At 40.7% G+C, this 17,747-nt stretch overlaps 1 protein-coding gene across 1 annotated transcript in view; it reads right to left on the bottom strand.

Moving 5' to 3' along the window:
• Positions 1-476: 476 nt before the first annotated feature.
• The window catches only part of xkr7b (XK, Kell blood group complex subunit-related family, member 7b), a 66,721-nt gene continuing 49,450 nt past the window's right edge, over positions 477-17,747 (bottom strand). The window contains exons 2-4 of the mRNA XM_056385674.1: positions 11,246-11,445; positions 6,020-6,239; positions 477-5,816 (exon numbers count right to left, since the gene is read on the bottom strand). Of these exons, the coding sequence (XP_056241649.1) occupies positions 5,003-5,816; positions 6,020-6,239; positions 11,246-11,445 (1,234 nt within the window). The 3' untranslated portion in view covers positions 477-5,002. The remainder of the gene's footprint in view (positions 5,817-6,019; positions 6,240-11,245; positions 11,446-17,747) is intronic.

The raw sequence follows: 17,747 nt of genomic DNA, 5'->3' as shown, positions 1-17,747 counted from the left end.
TATGGTCTGTCTAATACCTGCAGTAGATTAGATCAATTATTACTCCGCAGTCAGACAGAGCTAAGTATAGGTGCACTTATGCGAAGGAATACGGTAGTTTAACGGCTGAAAAATGTAGTTCGAAAGGAAAGGGTTGTTTGATGGCGAGATAAAGCGGTTAAAATATAATTTAAAGTGGAAAAAAACTAATTTTTGCAGATGTCCCCGGCTGCTTCTCTAAACTGGAAGCGTGCTGATCCAAATCTACTGTAGGTAATACATTGACTATTGATAAGTTCCTCACACAACCCCACATCAAATAACCTGAACTATCACTTTAAAAGTGCACCTGAATTTAATGTAAAATGTTTTCACAAATTTCACAAATTGGAAGTATTCACGTAAAGTACAATTATGTTTAAGCATTGCAATTAAGTAAAATATATATGAGTAGTTACCTCTGGTACCATCAAAAAAGACACAGACACACCCGGGGAGTTTATTCGACGGCTGTTCAACCATGTTTACTACAGTATTGTTCCCATCTACAGTTATCAGCACAGCTTGAGTTCTTTTTTTAACATCGTCATAGATATTTTCACCACTGGTTTATTTTTCTGCTCGTTCACTCAGAGGATGTTTAAGCAGCATTATCAAAAAAACTTATAGCACATCCTTACATACATACTGTACATACAATACATACAAACCAAAGCACACACACTCATACACACATGTCCTAGTATAGCGCCACTCTGGTATATACAGATATATAGAATGAGTAAAAAAAAATCTGTTTTCAGTTTTTACATCTTAATATAAGAGTCATACCAAAGACATGGCCACCGAGTGAGTAAACAATAGATAAATAGATATAAAACAAATACAAAAATAAATAAACATAAATACTTGCATCAATTAATAAAAGATGATTTGAGTTTTTTTTTAACTCACTTTTAACTCACTTTTTAACATGTTTAAGTTCAAGTCAATATATAACCAGCGAACCACTTTTAACTTATTTTACCTCAACGACAAAGGACTGGTTCATCAGAGAAAGCGAAGCCTTGCCCTCAGCCCATGACTGGGAGATTAACGTATGCATCATCTGTACATCGTAGCCTTCAGGCCCATCATGTTTGACATGATCACTTTTGACAAAGAGTCATTGTTTTCAGCACCATTAACATCGCCGTGACTGTGACTGTCATCACTGTACCAACATCCACAAGTTCAGGCAGGACACAACACTGTCCAGATAATAAAACTGTATTATTACCATTATTATTATTTTTTAATTCGTATTCCTGATCTTCCCTGTAGAGGAGACACACATACAACCACAAACCTTGTTAGGGTGAGAGAGGTTATATACTTGCTTTAGCAACGCACGAGTGTGCATGATGGCCACTCAGTGTATCCTAAGATTGTTCACATTCTCATATCTGCAAGATGCAAATAGACACATGAAAAAGTGGGCAGTGAGGTAAGGTCAGCAGCAGATTAATCTCGTACGATGACAACAACAGAAAGTTTCTGCCAATGTTTGTGACTTGATCTCAACATTAACCACTGAGTAACATCAATGAAGACTTTGATCCAGATTCCAGAGCAAGTTAACCCAACCATGGTCCTGAAAGTCGCGGCGGATATATGTCATCATCATTCAGAGTTTTTTTTTCGGCTATCAAACCATGGATGTTGCGTAACCGTTGGGCCACCAAACACCCCCTGAGAGAATGATTCCTAACGAACATCAGGCCAAAATCTTCACTGATACAAAAAAAAAGTTTTCAGTTTTCAAGGAAGAGCCAGGGATAATTTGGCCCTCGTCTATGCTCCTTCTCCTATCCTCCAGATAGACATAGATAAGTACGTGAACAATGCTGCTCATATGAAAATGCATCGTTGAAAAGTAAGTATATAAACTGCTCTTAGTGATTGCTCTGCTCTTCGACCTAAAGTCCACATGATACTAGAGGTTTTAGCATTGGGAGTCCCCGTAACACCTCAGATTATACACATGCATCATCAGCATAAAATTGATAACTAAAACCATTCTGGACAGCAGGAGGGAACTGTTTAGATTTTCTTCTTATTGTAAATCAGGGTGGAGATGGTAACAGGTTCATAAATGTTCAGCAGCTTGTTGAATATCTAGAATTTACATATTTTTGACACAAGTTCATAGCAGTCTAACAGGTTTTACTGTGCCATAAAATTTTGTTTTTTGTGCTTGTGCCAGTCAACCATTAATTGGTGACCCCCTGAACATGGACATCTTCTAAATGCTTGTTGGGTTGTAACATAAAAATCTTCACATCACAGCTACTAAGGTACAAACCAGTTAAATTATATCATTAACTGGGAGCCTTTGTCACTGCACAGTATTTCAAATCATCAAACGTGTTTTGATGAACATGCTTTTTTCAAGTGCATCGCTATTAATAATCACCAACACCGGATTACGTGTTTCTGGGCTGGACTTAACAACCTCCCACTTCATAACACATCAGTTCACCTTAAATGCACAGACTAACCCTAAAGGCTTTTAAAGGAAAAAAATGTCTTTGAAAAAAAACTTCAAAGAGAGACTGCCGAAGAGAAATGTGTTGTGTTATATGACAGAGGACAGAGGTTAGCTTTGATGCTAGTGTTTTCTTTTTAAACTGTTCTTCCTTCAGGTATTGTTGCTGACCCTGCTCGACTTTCTCAGCATCCAGCTGCTTCTGATTGATATTAACACTCATTCATACCTGGGAGGTTCTGCGTTTAAAGTTGGTAACTGATTCGGCTCAGCTGAAGTCCAGATAGTAAAATAAATCCAACCCATACATGGGCCACATGCTTGTTTTCTTCTGGCCCAGTATACGCCTGGTTCCACTGCCCTTATCTGGCCCATATACAGCATGATTGTAAGATGCTACTCCCACATCTGGACCAATTCTGGTGCGCACACAGAAAACCTTCAGACTATCAGACAATATCAGAGGATAACAGTAGGACTCTACCCACATGCGGAAGTATATGGGCAAGACGCCCGATATGGCTGAGGACCCAGGCATATGTTGGACCAGATGTATTTTTTTCATCACTCTAGTGACCTCAGTCCAAACCTGAATCTACCAAAAACTACTTTGAATCAAAGGCCTGTACATGGTTTCATTTTGTAAACAACACCACCTTTGCGAAAGGTCAATCCATGTCAACATTGTATACATTATAACAAAAAACAGCAGCTATTGCTAACTAGTTAGCCTGCAAAAATGTCATGGTATTTTGCATCTTTCAGTTTTTTTAAGCACATGTTTTTTCTTGTATTAACCACTAACTGGATGTGTTCAAGGGTTTTCACATTCCAACTAACCCTTCTAGAAATCTTTAAGGTTGGTTGACATGATTAAAAACATTTCTTTCCAGCTACTGTTCCCCCCCAAAAACCAAACACTGGAAAATGTTTTCATAGCATAATGAGGTTGCTCACGACATCCCCCCTTCACCCCCCTATATGTAATGTATTCGAAAAAACTCTGGGCGAAATTTAGACTCTTAAGAGTAAACGAAGCTTCTTCACCCAAACGTCATTCATCACCTAACTACAGCTTATTATAATAGCTTATATCTGACATCTGTATTTATTCAACTGTACATCACAGGCCTGTTTGTGGTGAGTTACAGCATGCCATATGGTAGCAGCCACTGCAGAAGTCGTCCACCAGTCCTGATTGATTTTTTTTTCCAAACAAGTCCTTTCTCAGGTCGGTGACGGTGTAGCTGGGATGTAAACTGTGGGACTTTTGCTATGGCTGCTTTTGTAGCACATATGGATGGGTGACTGTTATCACTTGTATCTCAGGCCTACATTTCAGAAACAATCTGGACCTAGACTGAGTCGTGAGCCTACATTAGATGGATTTTTGTGTTCTCATGAGACTGTATTTCTCTTTAGACACCGCTGATAGTGCTTAGAGGATGGTTAGCAAATGTTGGTAGGGACATGCAATCTTTTGGAAGAATGATGGGATAAAAGAAAAATATTATTATCTCTCACTCTCACTTTCTGTGTTTATACTTTTCAAAGTCATTGCTTTTCTTACAGTATGAAGCCTGATGCACCAAACTAGCAATTAATTTGTGATTTGGAGGTCAAAGGTATGTAACTGGTTAAAATTGGGCTATAGCTGGTTGAAAGGTGAGATATCTCTGTTAAAATAACCATTTTTTCATTCACATTCACAGTTTTAATTCATCCTGTAGTTATGTTTAGGTTCACACTGAAATATACTCATTTAATTGCTGTTGAAACAACATCTCTATTACACTGTATGTAACCTAGATTCCTAAAAGAAAAAAGGACCTCCATTTTCAACCAAATTCAGCCCAGTTTTAAGGTAGATCTTGATGCATCTTTTGACCTGCAAATCACTCAAGCAGTATTTATTGGATAATCAGTCTCTATTCACTGCCAGTGTCTAATTTTGCTGCCAGACCAAAATGATTGCATGTCCCGGGCAAACTCTAGCAGCCAGTTTCTAAACGTTCCCTGGTAAGTCTCTGTTGAGTCTCCGGGGTCCACGGCTCAAGTTCATGCAGCAGACTGTTTTTCAGTTATCTCAGACTCTGCAACTTCATTGCTCTCAAATCCTTTTACTTTGTTGTAATGACCGTACAGGATGAAACTAAATCTAACACTCCTTGGTCCCCGGATGAGAGATTAAATTTCTCACCTCCAAGCTTTTAGAAAAGATGAAGATTATCCCAGTTCAGAGTTACTCCATTAACTTCCCACGGCTCATTCATGCTACTTACTCCCAGACTGCGTCCTAAGGGCAGAGCCTTGGTCCCAGATTGCGCTTCACATTTTACAATCAAGTTCTGACAACCTCTTTTCTTAAAAGGAGTTGACTGACACTGTGTCTCCTTTCCATGCTTCTCCTGGTGTAGGCAGTCCTGGGATGAGAACTGATCTCAGGCTGAGCCTTGGTCCCAGACTGCATTTTTAAGTTTAAGAGCCCCTATTGGCTTAGACAGTTGTTTCATATTCTAATACCTCTTTGCTGCCCATCATGCTACTCCTGTACTGTATCCGGGGGCTGACGGCTGATGACGTCTCCAGAAGCAGGATGGTCTTGCGGAGGCGCCGATCAATAAAGTGAGCATCCCAGGCTGGGTATCGCTTTCTTGGGAGGTCAATCCGGATCACAGGGCCCTCCTGCGCACGGGATGAAGAGGAGGTCCTGTGGAGGAGTGCGGGAGAGGAGGAAGGGGAAGGACGAACCTGGAAGACAGGCAGGCAACTGTCCCTGTCTCTCTCCTTGTCCCTGTCTCTCTCTCCGGGAACCGGCTCCCCTGTGTCTTTAGTCCTGGGGAGAGTCCTCGGAGGGCTGGTAATGACCATGTCTGTTTGGGACCCTTGTGATGGGGTGAGGCAAGCATCAATCACTCCCGCCACCCCTCCTGCACCCACCACGCCCTCATCCACACAGCCTCCCCACTGTGAGCCCAGAACTGGCCCATCAGGGTGCAGCCAGCAGTAATACACCAACATGAAAAAGGTTCCCAGAGCAAAGCTGCAGGCCACCAGACACACCACGACCAGGGCGTAGGAGTCGGAGGTGTGCGGGCCGCGGTAGGTGTACCAGGCAGCGGTCAGTGCCACATTCTCAGCCAGCGTCACAGAGTAGTAGACGGTCATGCGGAAGCGGCTGGGACCCTCCTTGACGTTGAACCAGCAGAAGATGTAGATGATGCCCACCACCATGTTGTAGATGATCTCCTCCCACTTGGACATGCAAAAGTCGGTCTCACCTTGGATGATCCAGAAAGTCATGACACACCTGAAAAATAAAAAAAAATAAACCTTTTAAAACATCTACACATTTAATAAGTAAAACATTTTGCTGTTGTTGCTATTGTTGCTGTTGTTACTACTACTCCAGTTTTAATCTGATAACTATTAAAAAGACACATTATGATTCATCATTTTCTAAACTTCTCACTGTGGACCTAAACTCTTTGCATCATGTCACATATGGCGCACCAGTGGCTGACGATGAAAATGCCAAAGTAGAGCTGGAAGACGGAGGCGAAGAGGGCAAAGGCCACAGTCCTCGCCCCGATGGTGAAGAAGTGCCACAACATTTGGGCGATCACGGCCTTGTAGGACATGGGCAGCTTGTCGTCGCGGGAGTCCCGGAGAACTTTCTGGTAGGAGGCGATCATCCAGGCCAGAGAGACCAGGGAGGCCGAGGCTGAGAGACCTGGAGGGGCAGATAAAGAGAGGGGCAGAGAGAGAATAAGAAGAAGAAGGGGAGGAAGAGACAAACACCAATGTACAGTGTTTCAATCTTAATCACTGGTAAACTTTGATTCAACCATTGTACCTTAACATCTCAAACGTGGAGCTGATTGATCAGCCCTCAGGTCATGGCAGTGATATTGGTGATATATGTAAGACAGAATTATAATTTACCCTGTTGGTGTATTGCAGATGCTTGAGTATTGATAAACAGTATACAACAGTATATAAGATATTTTCAAATTAATTTTTTTCAATTATAGGTCTCATGGTCTGAGAACCATGACAACTGACCAAACTCCATGAAGATATAGCTGAAATCTTTGAAAAAAGCTAGTAATTTAACCTTGAGTCAAGGTTTATTGGTAATAGTTGAAGTAGTTAAAAACAATGACACCGTTACATGTTTAGGCTATGAAAGTTTATTTTCCAACTGTACAAAGCATATATTGATAATTATATTCTATGCAGATTAATCACATATTTTTATGTTAAAAATGATTTAAATATATATAAATATCTGATATCTTTTTTAATAATCATTATAGTATCGTGGGTGATAAGACTAGTGATTACAATAATAAAACCGGGTATTATAATAAATTGAGATAGAATACAATGGTTCTTCTAATAAAACCAGATATAAACATGAGAATTAAAACCAAAGTGGTTTCGATGGCAAGCCAGATATTATAACCCCAGTTATTATTAATGTTATAATATATATAAAGGAGGATGAATCCTCTTGAGAGGAAGCATGTGATCGGGAAACTTTATGACAATCTGTTCAATTTATGAAGAAATATCTTAAAATGGAATTTTGTCCTAATGGTGGTGATAAAGGAAAAGTTGAGGGGATCAGCAAACATATTATGTGTCCTGGGGATCAAATTTTATATCAAATTTATTGACCAGTATCTTATCTTATCTAGTCAAATTTGTTAAGATATTTTGGTCTAAACCATAGTGTCAGACAGACTGAAAAATGACTGCTGCTTTCTCTCAGGTCAACCAACAGATGGCGCAATGTCTAAGAATTAATGAATAAATAATCAGTTCATACTAAATGATTACTAAGAGCCTTAAAATGCTCACTAGATACATGCTGAGAATAACTACTAGTTATAAGGTTATCAGTCAACTACATCATTACCGACAAACTCTTCTCTTCTAGTTCCTTCAAACTGACTTGAACCAGCTGGAAGTCAAATGGTGGTTAGCCTGCACACGGAGCAGTGAGGCCCAGTGTGAGCCACCCAGAGCACAGTTTAACGCATTAAACATTCATGTGTCTTAACCATGCCGTCTTGTCTCAAATTAGCCGTGAATCACACTGAGAAAGCATTAAAGTTTGAGCAGAGAAAGAACTGAACTGACTTAGCATTTCAGTGTAATTTTTATCATTCCCATTTCTATGAAGAAATTGGCGAGAACTTCAGTCTTCACTCCACGTAGAAAAACTTACTGGTATTTGACTTTGATGTTTACAAAACTAAGATCGTAAGGTTCTTTGAAAATAACCAAGTTATTGTTAGTTTTTTAAGGTCCGTAAGATTTCGTATGAAGTCCCATCCCATTGAAATATCAATTAACTTTATACCTCACTTGTATTTGCAGCATGTTGTAACGTATTGACAATTACAACACACAATTGCAAACGCTTGTTTCTGTTTCTTTGTAATATATAGCCTATATATGGAAGTTGAAAATAAAATGTAAGTTTTGAGAAATTAACTCTGCGGGGTTTCATCCTGAAATAATGTTTGTTCATGTCGATGATGCTATTTGACTGAATAAAACCAAATAATAGCACTAACACTTCTGAAAATGTTACTGTTTGTTTGATCTATGATTATCACTGAGTAAATCTGTCTTCATGACATAAAGATATTATAGCTAATAATGTAAAGCATTGAATGGGCAGGCACCCAGTTACTCTACTAGTGCCAGTACGTTCATGTGAGTGCTGCACCTCTCAGGCCACACGAGTGCAGAGCACACTCACACGGCACAATCGAGTTGAAGTAAAACACTTCATTATCCCCCCAAAAATAAATAAACGGAACTCTATAAACTCATACATATGTCACATCAGAAAAAAAAACCCAGGGGATGACAGAAGTATCTAAGTCAAAATGCATAACAATTATTAACACTAACAGGCACCAAAAGTTGTGTAACTCAACCAAACTGCAACAGGGAGCTTCTCCAACATCCACAGACAGCAGGAATCAGAAGTAATATCCACAGACTAACAAGCTTTAAGTCGACCATCTGACTCTGATACGTGAACAAATCTGCCGAGCCCCAGAGCTCCCCAGAGGTCTCATTCTGCTTGGCAGTCTTCAGTGTACGGGCTGCAGCTCGGCTTGTATGGGAAGTATGGAGGGCAGTGAGTGTGTACAAGAGCCAGTATCAGCAGCAGCTGAGTCGAGTCCACGAGGTTGTATTTTAAGCCCCGAGGGGGAAAACATTTGCAGTCAGCCACTACCTGCACTGCTTGAAGCTTAAACAGTGAGTTTGTGAGACTAGTTAGGGATGTCATGCTTTCATGTCTATGGCTGACAGTTTGGTAACATTTAAAAGGTGAGTAGGTGGGAGAAAGTAAATGAGTGTGGGCCATTTCGTGGAGGCAGAATAGACCAGTATTAGTTTGTTCATTTTTGGACAGAGTGTTAAAGCTAAAAAGATCACACCTTTAACATGAAGTGATCTGATCTTAGTTAAATTTGGCTCCCTCTTCTTTTATGCATTTTATCCAGTCTTTTCTAACCACTTTGTTTAAGGCTGCCTTCTCTTGGGTGGGAAGCCTTGAGCACTTCAATATCTCTGAGTAAATTCTATGAGAGAATGGCGAGACGGTCGAAAAACTTGACTTGATTACCATCACTTTTCTTTGACCTAAAAGGATTAAAAAAAAATAAAAAATACAGCTACTGAATTGAAGCTCGTATCCACGATGTTGAAGGTAAGACCGGCCCACACTGGAAACACTCTAAGTTAATGTTAGGCTAGCAAACCTGAAGTTTGTAATAAACATAAATGTCAATGTTAGAGCTAACCAGTTGTCAGATGACATCTCAATCCACTGGCTTGTGCAAACGTTAAATATTAACTAATGTTATATGGTTTCATAATCAACCTGCATCAATGATACAGTGCGTCACTGCTAACTTAACCTTTCACTGTTTTAACTGAGCGTTATTCTACTCGTTTCTGATAGGGTTCACTTTGCCAGGTAATATTAAATGACACACTCAGGAAGCAAGTGACGTACTACAAACAGTTTTGTTCTGATTTCAGTCACTGTTGAGGATAACAATACCACCACTGTCGGTAAAAAACGAGCCTCCCTATAGGGTACAGGTAAGTTAGCAATAAGAAGAGGCTGTGCCTGTGACAGAATTTGAGCTTCCCGCCCTGAGTGTGACGTCAGAGGAAAATGGTTGCCGTGTGAATATGGTCTATTGGGAGTGGTCGGTTTTGGGTGTTTGTCAGTTTGAGTTTTGCTCTTTGTTCTAAAGCACATTGTAACTTTTGTTTAGAAAAATGGCCAATAAATAAAGCTTGTCATAATTAGTTTCACAACTGGAAAAAAAGAACAAATAATGCAGCTTAATAGACTTTTCTGTTGATCATTATGTTCCAAACACTCATAATAGTGGCAAAATGTGTCCTAATCTACCACTACTGTGTCATGCCAACAATGTCCTTGAGGATCATGCTGCAGGAGAGGGTTACTACTTTTGTTAATGTAAGTTTTTCCTTTCATAAAAACTGGTAACAACCGTAATCTGAAATGAATCTGAATTGACCGCAGCCAGTGAACAACCAGCCTCTTGTTGACTAAACCCACCTGAGTTTACAAATCAAACCAGGTCTCCTTGCCTCCAGCTCAAGAAAAACAAACCAAAGCTGTTACATAAGAAATGAACCCAAAACAAAGGGGATTATGGGTAGAAAGTGACAGATGCAGTTTGTTGTGCTTGGAAAGCCCAGCAAATCCCAACATTTGGAGAAAGAGGAGCCAGCAAATGCTTGGGATTTGTACTCAACAGATGACTTGAATGATTAATTGGCAGCACCGATAGATGCTTCTTTTGATTGGCTGAGTTATGAATTAATCAATGAGCCTGATCAGCAGTAATGTAACGCAGGCCATGTGGGAGAGTGTGCACAATTAAAAACATGAATTCTCATTAACAGTTAATCGATCCCCAGAAATGGACAGAAATATTGCACATTACGGTTAAGGTTTATGGTGTGTTGTGTGTGTGTGTGTGTGTGTTTTTCAAATATGCGAATGCACATCACTTAGTGTGTGAGCTTTTCTGTTGCTCACATGTATGTGTGTGTGTGTGTGTTGTAGGTTTTACTGTGTGTGCTTGTTCCCTGACTGTGTGTTTTGTGCAATTCATACATGTGTCTGATACTTGACTTCTCTGCTGCCAGGTACATCAGAACACAGTGTGCGTGAACTGTGAGTGTGTGTATCTAAATTTGAGAGAGAGAGAGAGAGGCAGTAATGTTTAATGAAGGAAGAGTGCGTGTGTGCGTGTGTGTGTGTGTGTTGAGGGCAGATATCAGTATGAGAGTCTATGCTTTATTCATGCACCTCTTACAAGAAGCAGATGGGCTTTTGATTAATAAAACAAACCATACACTCTCTCTCTCACTCTCTCTCTCTCCCTTTCTCCCTCTCTCTCTGCAGCAGCCTCTGTAACAATCAGAAATGATGACTGATAAAATCCAATAAATAACATCTGAGGAGAGAAATTGCGCAGTTTTTCCTTAAAGGATGATTCCAGTTTATAACAATTTGGGTGTTATTTTGATCACTAACAACTTTAATGTTTGGACCTGGAAACACAAGGATACCTAAAAAGTTTACAGACTTCCTGCTTCAGATTTCGATCTGTGACTGAGACTTTAAACCTGTTTCCTCTGACGTGTCACAGCGTCTCTCACCTTGCAGAGGGAGGACGGTGTTTCCGTGGATCATGATGCTCAGCTGGAGGACGAGCTGTGGTGCCGATTTAAGGAATGCCTCCAGGAGACGGAGCATGGTGATGTCAGCGCTCTCAAACATCAGCCGCCAGTGGAAGTGGCGGCGGGGCCCGTTGCTGTGCCAACGGCTCTGGGCGCCCAGGTAGAGGGCGTGGATGTACCTGAGGGCCAGAGACAGAGATGGATTTATACTAGTGCTGCGTGTACTTTTTTCCTCTATCGTTCCTGTGTATCCGATTCTTTGGGAAGAACATCAAACAGTAGAATCCACACCCTGTCCTTTTTTATTCATCACTGCTGTGCAACATTCTGATCAATACGATCCTCAGGCACAAAAAACATTAACAAACATCACATGTCTGAAAATGATGGCAATATGCAACAGGTGACCAAACTGAAAAGCCTTTGGCCGTAACCCTAGGAAACCACAGAAAACAACAACATGATCATCATTTACAGGTGTCAACAACTACAATGCAAAACAATATGACAAACGGTCAGTCACAACCTATTTGGTGTTCTGCCACCACCCAAATACAATCTGTACTCCTAAGAGCATTGAATGATGATGTCTTGCAACAATGTCCAGCAAAAAGCCCTGGACAATCCACAACAGGAAAACTGTGTGTAATTTGTATGAAGTGAGCCTTTAAAAGAAATACAAACTCTATAGCTGCACCTTAAAGAAAAATAGAAAAAAGCAGAAAGTTTTTCACCTTGGTGAATGACAAATATGAAAATGTTTGATTTGATTTTCCAGCACAACATATAGTTTTGTTGGATGTTGACAGATGTTTTTTCATTTTTTTCACTCCTTAAACACAGTTTGGATACAAGAAGTAATCATTTATTTAAAAGTGAAAAACAGTGAAACAGTGAGGGAAGGTGTTCCTCACACTGAGGTGTTGTGGGTATAATTGAAGCGGTGTCGGTGAAGCAGTGATGCTGAAGGATGCTCAGTTCAGTATAATTTAGAGCAGCAATCTTCTCAGTCCTGCCACACATGGCTGTAAATACAAACAGATACAAGGATACAACAGAGTCAGATACTAAGCAACATCTTTCAGGAGAATATGTGAACCCTCACCACGACGTTCTCCAGAGGGTCATCTTTACCCTCACCTGTCAACGCTCAGCTCTGACGCGTTTTGTTTTGTTGTTTTTCTGGTATCAGTGACAGGATTGGTCGCAGGATTGCAGCGGGTCATCTGACCCGTGGTGGAGAGCTGCTGTATTTTTTTTTTGTTTTAAACCTGAAGACAGATATTGATGTGAGGAGAGGAGGGGCAGGGTTGTTCAAAGATCTGTGACACATTGTATTTTCACCTGCTGCTGCAGTGTGAGGTCTGCAGTACAGAGACAGAGATGTCAGAGGACAGTTTGACAGAAAAACAAGGAAGCTTTATGGAAAACTGGTTTGTATTATGACTTGGAAAATAGAGTTAAAAAAAAAAATCCTTTATTGCTGACATTGTAATAAAAACAGGTGTGGCATGAAGGGCACACAGGACATAACGGACAGACATGTAGATGACAAAAACAAGAACAGCTAGATGTAAAAGTGAGTGGTCATCAAATCACTGCAAGAAATCTGCGATTAACTGACTGACTTGATAAGATGGTGATTTTAAGAGTGATAAAATTATACTTTTAAAAAAAAATTTCACCTACTCAGGGATCTGACAAAGCGGTCAGGGGCCTAAAACGGTTGGGAACTGCGGATGACTGAAAAAATGTGGCATTTGAATTGTGTCTAGTGTGAGAGTGTATGGAAGGAAGGGCTGATGCATCATGGGTGAAGAGGATGGCAGACAGTAGTAGTAGTACGGCAGGACAGACGGGTTGTGGAGGAGAAATGAAGCTCGCTGGAGGAAAAGTGAGACGACACTCACTTCCTGCGCTTCTGCATCCCCAAGCAGATTTTAAATAGAGGGGTAAAAATAACCCAGCACTGTATGCATACTGCACACAGACGCACACACACGTATATACACACACGTCAGCATATATGACAATTTTCAATTCTCTGCAAAATACAGACAAGCATGGATACACATGTGCATGTGGACGCACAAACGCAACAAACAACAGTCCTACACACACCTAAAACACATGGACTCACATGAGATGTGCCTCATGTACACACACACACACACACACACACGCACACACACACACACACACAAACACACACACACACAGTGACAGACAGGCAGCAAAGAGGCAGCCTGGAAATCTGAAGCTCGGCAAATAATTTGCTGGCCAAGCACTGCCGGCACGCCTCCATTCAGTCTCTATGTCTCTCTGTCTCTCTCTCCATCTCCACCTCTGTGACTCTCTATTAGTCTGCCTCTGTTTGTGTCTCACACTCTGTCTCTATATTTAATTTCTTTGATCGTCTTACCTTCTTCTGACTCTGTCTTTTTAATCAGGCTTTGGTCAGAGCTTCCTCCACTTTGGTCCAGATTGAAAAATCTCAACAACTATTGGATGGATTGTTGATCTCACAAACACGTACGCACACACGCACACACACACACACACACACACACACATGCACACACACACACACCCCACGGAGGCTTTCCTGAACTTGGTGATCACCAAGTTCGTTTTTCGTCTAGTGCCATCATCAGGTCAAAGTTTTAATTTGTTTATGATGAAATGTCTGGAAAACTACAGACATTACCAACAGCAACACCTGTGTACATGTGTACATCAGACCAGCTAAACATTAGCATGTTAGCATTTAGCTCAAAGCACCTCTGTGTCCAAGCACGGCTGTAGACTCTTTCCCTCATCATCTCTTTTGCAGCGAATGTCTAGATCTTGATTTAATGTTTTTTCATTGTTTTTCTTAAATATACAGTATTTATTCTTTCCGTATCTGTGTTGGTTCATTTCTCCATTTATCTGTTTATCTTTCTTTTTCCGGCCTCTCACTTTTCATCTCTCTTACTTCCCCACTATCTCTTTCATCCTCCACCTTTTTTCAGTAGTACTTCTTTCCTTTCTCCCCCAATTTATCTTCATCTTTTCTTTCTCCTCCTCTTTTTCTGCCTCCTTTCTTTTGCTTGTTATCTCTCATTTTGTTTCTCTCTCAATCCAATTTCATGCAGCTATTGTCTTTCTCTCTCATTTCTCTCTCTCTCTCTCACTCTTTCTCTCTCTCTCTCTCTCTCTCTCACTCCATCCAATTTATTTTGTTCTTCCCTCCGGCGTTTTCTCTGCCTCGAGCTTCCAATCTATCAAATCTATATGAATCCTCTCCTCCCTCACTCTACACCTATCTCTATCAGTTCTCTTTTCTCCTCCCATGTAAGTTTCATCCTCCTCTCCTCTCCTCTTTCTCCTCTCCTCTCTCCTCTTCTCTCTCCTCTCTCCTCTTCTCTCTCCTCTCCGCCAAAAACTCTACTATCTACAAGGCCACAGTTGGACCGTTGAGACCCTGAGCATTTCTGAAAAAGAGCATGTATGTGTGTGTGTGTGTGTGTGTGTGTGTGTGTGTGTATACACTCTTGGGGAATTGTGGCCAAGTCTGATGTTGAACCAAGAATGAACCCAGGGAGAGAAACTCACACACACAGAGGGAAATTAAACCATTACACACACACTTCATTTACATCTCTTTTAAATGAATATTACAGGTCAAGGGATGAAACGCAGCGATCGGCAGCAGGAACCAGACAGAGGCAGGGATTTGCAATTTAACCCAAATCACCAGAAGTCGAGAAGCAGCTCTTTTAACATTAGTTCATCCCATCAGGACGCAGTGAAAATTGCTGTGTTTATCCACATGAAACAATTTTCAGTGTTATTTCGAGAAGAAGTAAGATGCAGTATCTGCTCTTTTAGTGTTATTTTACAGTAATAAATACATTCAGTAAAGTCAGTTGGAGAAAACATAAAAATGTGTATTTTAAATGTAACCAGTTTATCTGTCTGTTCAACATTCGAGAACGTTTTTGACCTGAACTTAGTCTGTCAGGGAACGTTTACACCCAGGCACGATAAAGCGTCCAATAAGCTCCAGAAGAGTTGGTTAAGTTTAGGTAAAGTGTTTGCTGAGGTTTGACTGGTGGAACTTGGGGAAAGTGATACAGAACTCTGAGAAGACGAGGACAGAGGGAAAAGAAGAAAACTGGCTTGTTGAGGAGGTTTGAGGACTTAAAAAATAATGCAGAGGCTGGTCGGATTTGTGTTGAGATCACAGCATTGCAAATTCCTAAAAGTACTGGCAGTACAGAAGCTGTAGTGTTCGGGTAAAAATCACAAAGTAGCAGCTGCAGCAGTAGCAGTAGTAATGTTGTAATAGAACAGACTGTCCTCACAAGAGAAACTACAGTATAAGTCACAGTGTGATGTTGTTATAAAGTCTTAGGGGCTCAGAACAGTTCATGCGCCAAGTACCTCACTATCTTATCCTCTATAACAACAATAACAATAATCCATAATACATCATTTGTCCATGTTGTTAAGAAGTGATTTCTGATCTGACGCTTCTACCAACAGGACAACATTGTTCGTCAGTGCTTAAACATTAACGACCCAGGTTGAGGCACAAAAACAACTTGGCTTGGTTTATTGATTGATGAGTATTTATTTCTTTTAAGAACACTTAGATTGTGGGATATAGTGCTGCTATTTTACCATTGTTGTTATGTGTGACTGATTATTTATATATTGATTATTACCTGCTGTTCTGCTATTTATTTCTTATTCTTTATAGCCTGTGGGCTGAAGGAGAGCCACAGCAAATTCATTTCATTACACTTGAATGCACATCTGCACTTTTAATGTAGATGACTATAAACTTGAAGTTGAACTTAAGGAAACATTATGACTATGCTATGAGTTGAAATTACTACTTTGTTAAAGTTAGGGGACCTTTGTTGTCATGGTTACAGTAAAAAAGCTTGGTTTTAGGTTTTAGGCAATTTTATACATGGTCAAAGGAAACCAAGGTTGACTGTTGGTAGAAAACTGGAAACGGCCAGCAGACACCTGTGTTACAGCCCCGACCTCTTCCCTCTTCCTCCTACTATAATTACTTCTCCTCTGCTCTCGATGGACAACAGTCATAATTAATAAAGCCACTAGAGGTCTTTGTGACTTGAATGTAAACATATGTTGTTCCAGGGTATTTGCTGATGGGAGGACAGTCCTGTGCACACAACAAACAATGCGTAGAGCCGGGCTCTTCTGCAGCAGCTTGCAATGTCTCCAATTGTTGCTGGGTCTGTGAATGCCTCATTTGCTTAATTACTGAGGATTGGGGATGAGTGTGCGAGAAAACAAGACACAAGAACCATGCAGCAAGCCTCGGGGAAAAGGGCAACAGTTTGGCGAAGGCCCTTGGCTTCTTCAGCATGAAAATGTCCTTGTGCACAAAGCCAGGTCTGTCAAGGAATGGTTATCCCAGATTGGTGTGGAGGAACTTGTTAACAACCTCTTCCAGCACCTTGGGGATGAGCTGGAATACTGACTACGAGCTAGACCTTATTGCTCGACATCATTGGTGGAAATGACCAGTGCTCTTGTGGCTGAATGGGAGCAAATCCCTGCAACCAGGTTCAAGTGGAAAGTCTTCCCAAAATAGTGCAGGCTATTATCAGAGCAGATTAATACCATAAACTGCAAATAAAGCACGCATAGGTTTCTGAGCCTCAAGTGGCCATTAGAGGAACTGCAGATTTTGGCACTTCAGTGTAGTCTTCATTAATATCTGTTGTTTTGGAATGAGATGTTTAAGTATCACATATGGCCATGAAGTTCAAGTATCCTCACAAGACTGAGGCTTAGCCTTCAATGATGTGAGCGTTTCCATTTTTTATAATCATGATCATTATTATAACAACTATTGTCACCGCTAAAACATCAATTCACAGGCCACAATTTTCTCATCATTACAGCTCATTGACTTGAAATTGATCAGGGCGCGCAAATCCAGGTCACAGTGAGAGGCAATAAACAAAGCCCAGGAAACAGATATTAGAGTCTGCTGTAATTAATGATTTGTTTACCTGAAGGAACAAATGTGACCAATAATAACTATGTTGATAATAGAAGCTGACAGTTGGCACCAGGAGGTTGTTAAATCACTTTATCATTTTCTAATGATTAATTTTATATCTATTGCTTATGAGACTAATGGCATCTCTGTGTTTTTTCTGATGTCATGACTCTACATCTTAACCGCAGTGACATCACTGACAGCCAGGCCCTTACTGTAAATCCTCCATCGATGAGAGAAGGGAGAGCACAGGAAGGAGGCAGAAAGAGAGAGAGAGAGAGAGAGAGAGAGAGAGAGAGAGAGAGAGAGAGGGGAAACAAGTGTTTATTAATAACTTGTCCGTGCAGTTGATCAAAGGCTCGTCTGGAGTTCTGACCCGCCCCCTCGTCAGTCTCCACGGCGATAAATTGGCGCTACCAATTTATAGCCGCTTTTAACGAGCCGCTTATC

The sequence above is a fragment of the Seriola aureovittata genome, chromosome 9, assembly GCF_021018895.1.
Source record: "Seriola aureovittata isolate HTS-2021-v1 ecotype China chromosome 9, ASM2101889v1, whole genome shotgun sequence".
Taxonomy (NCBI): domain Eukaryota; kingdom Metazoa; phylum Chordata; class Actinopteri; order Carangiformes; family Carangidae; genus Seriola; species Seriola aureovittata.
This window is presented reverse-complemented; position numbering and strand designations above follow the sequence as displayed.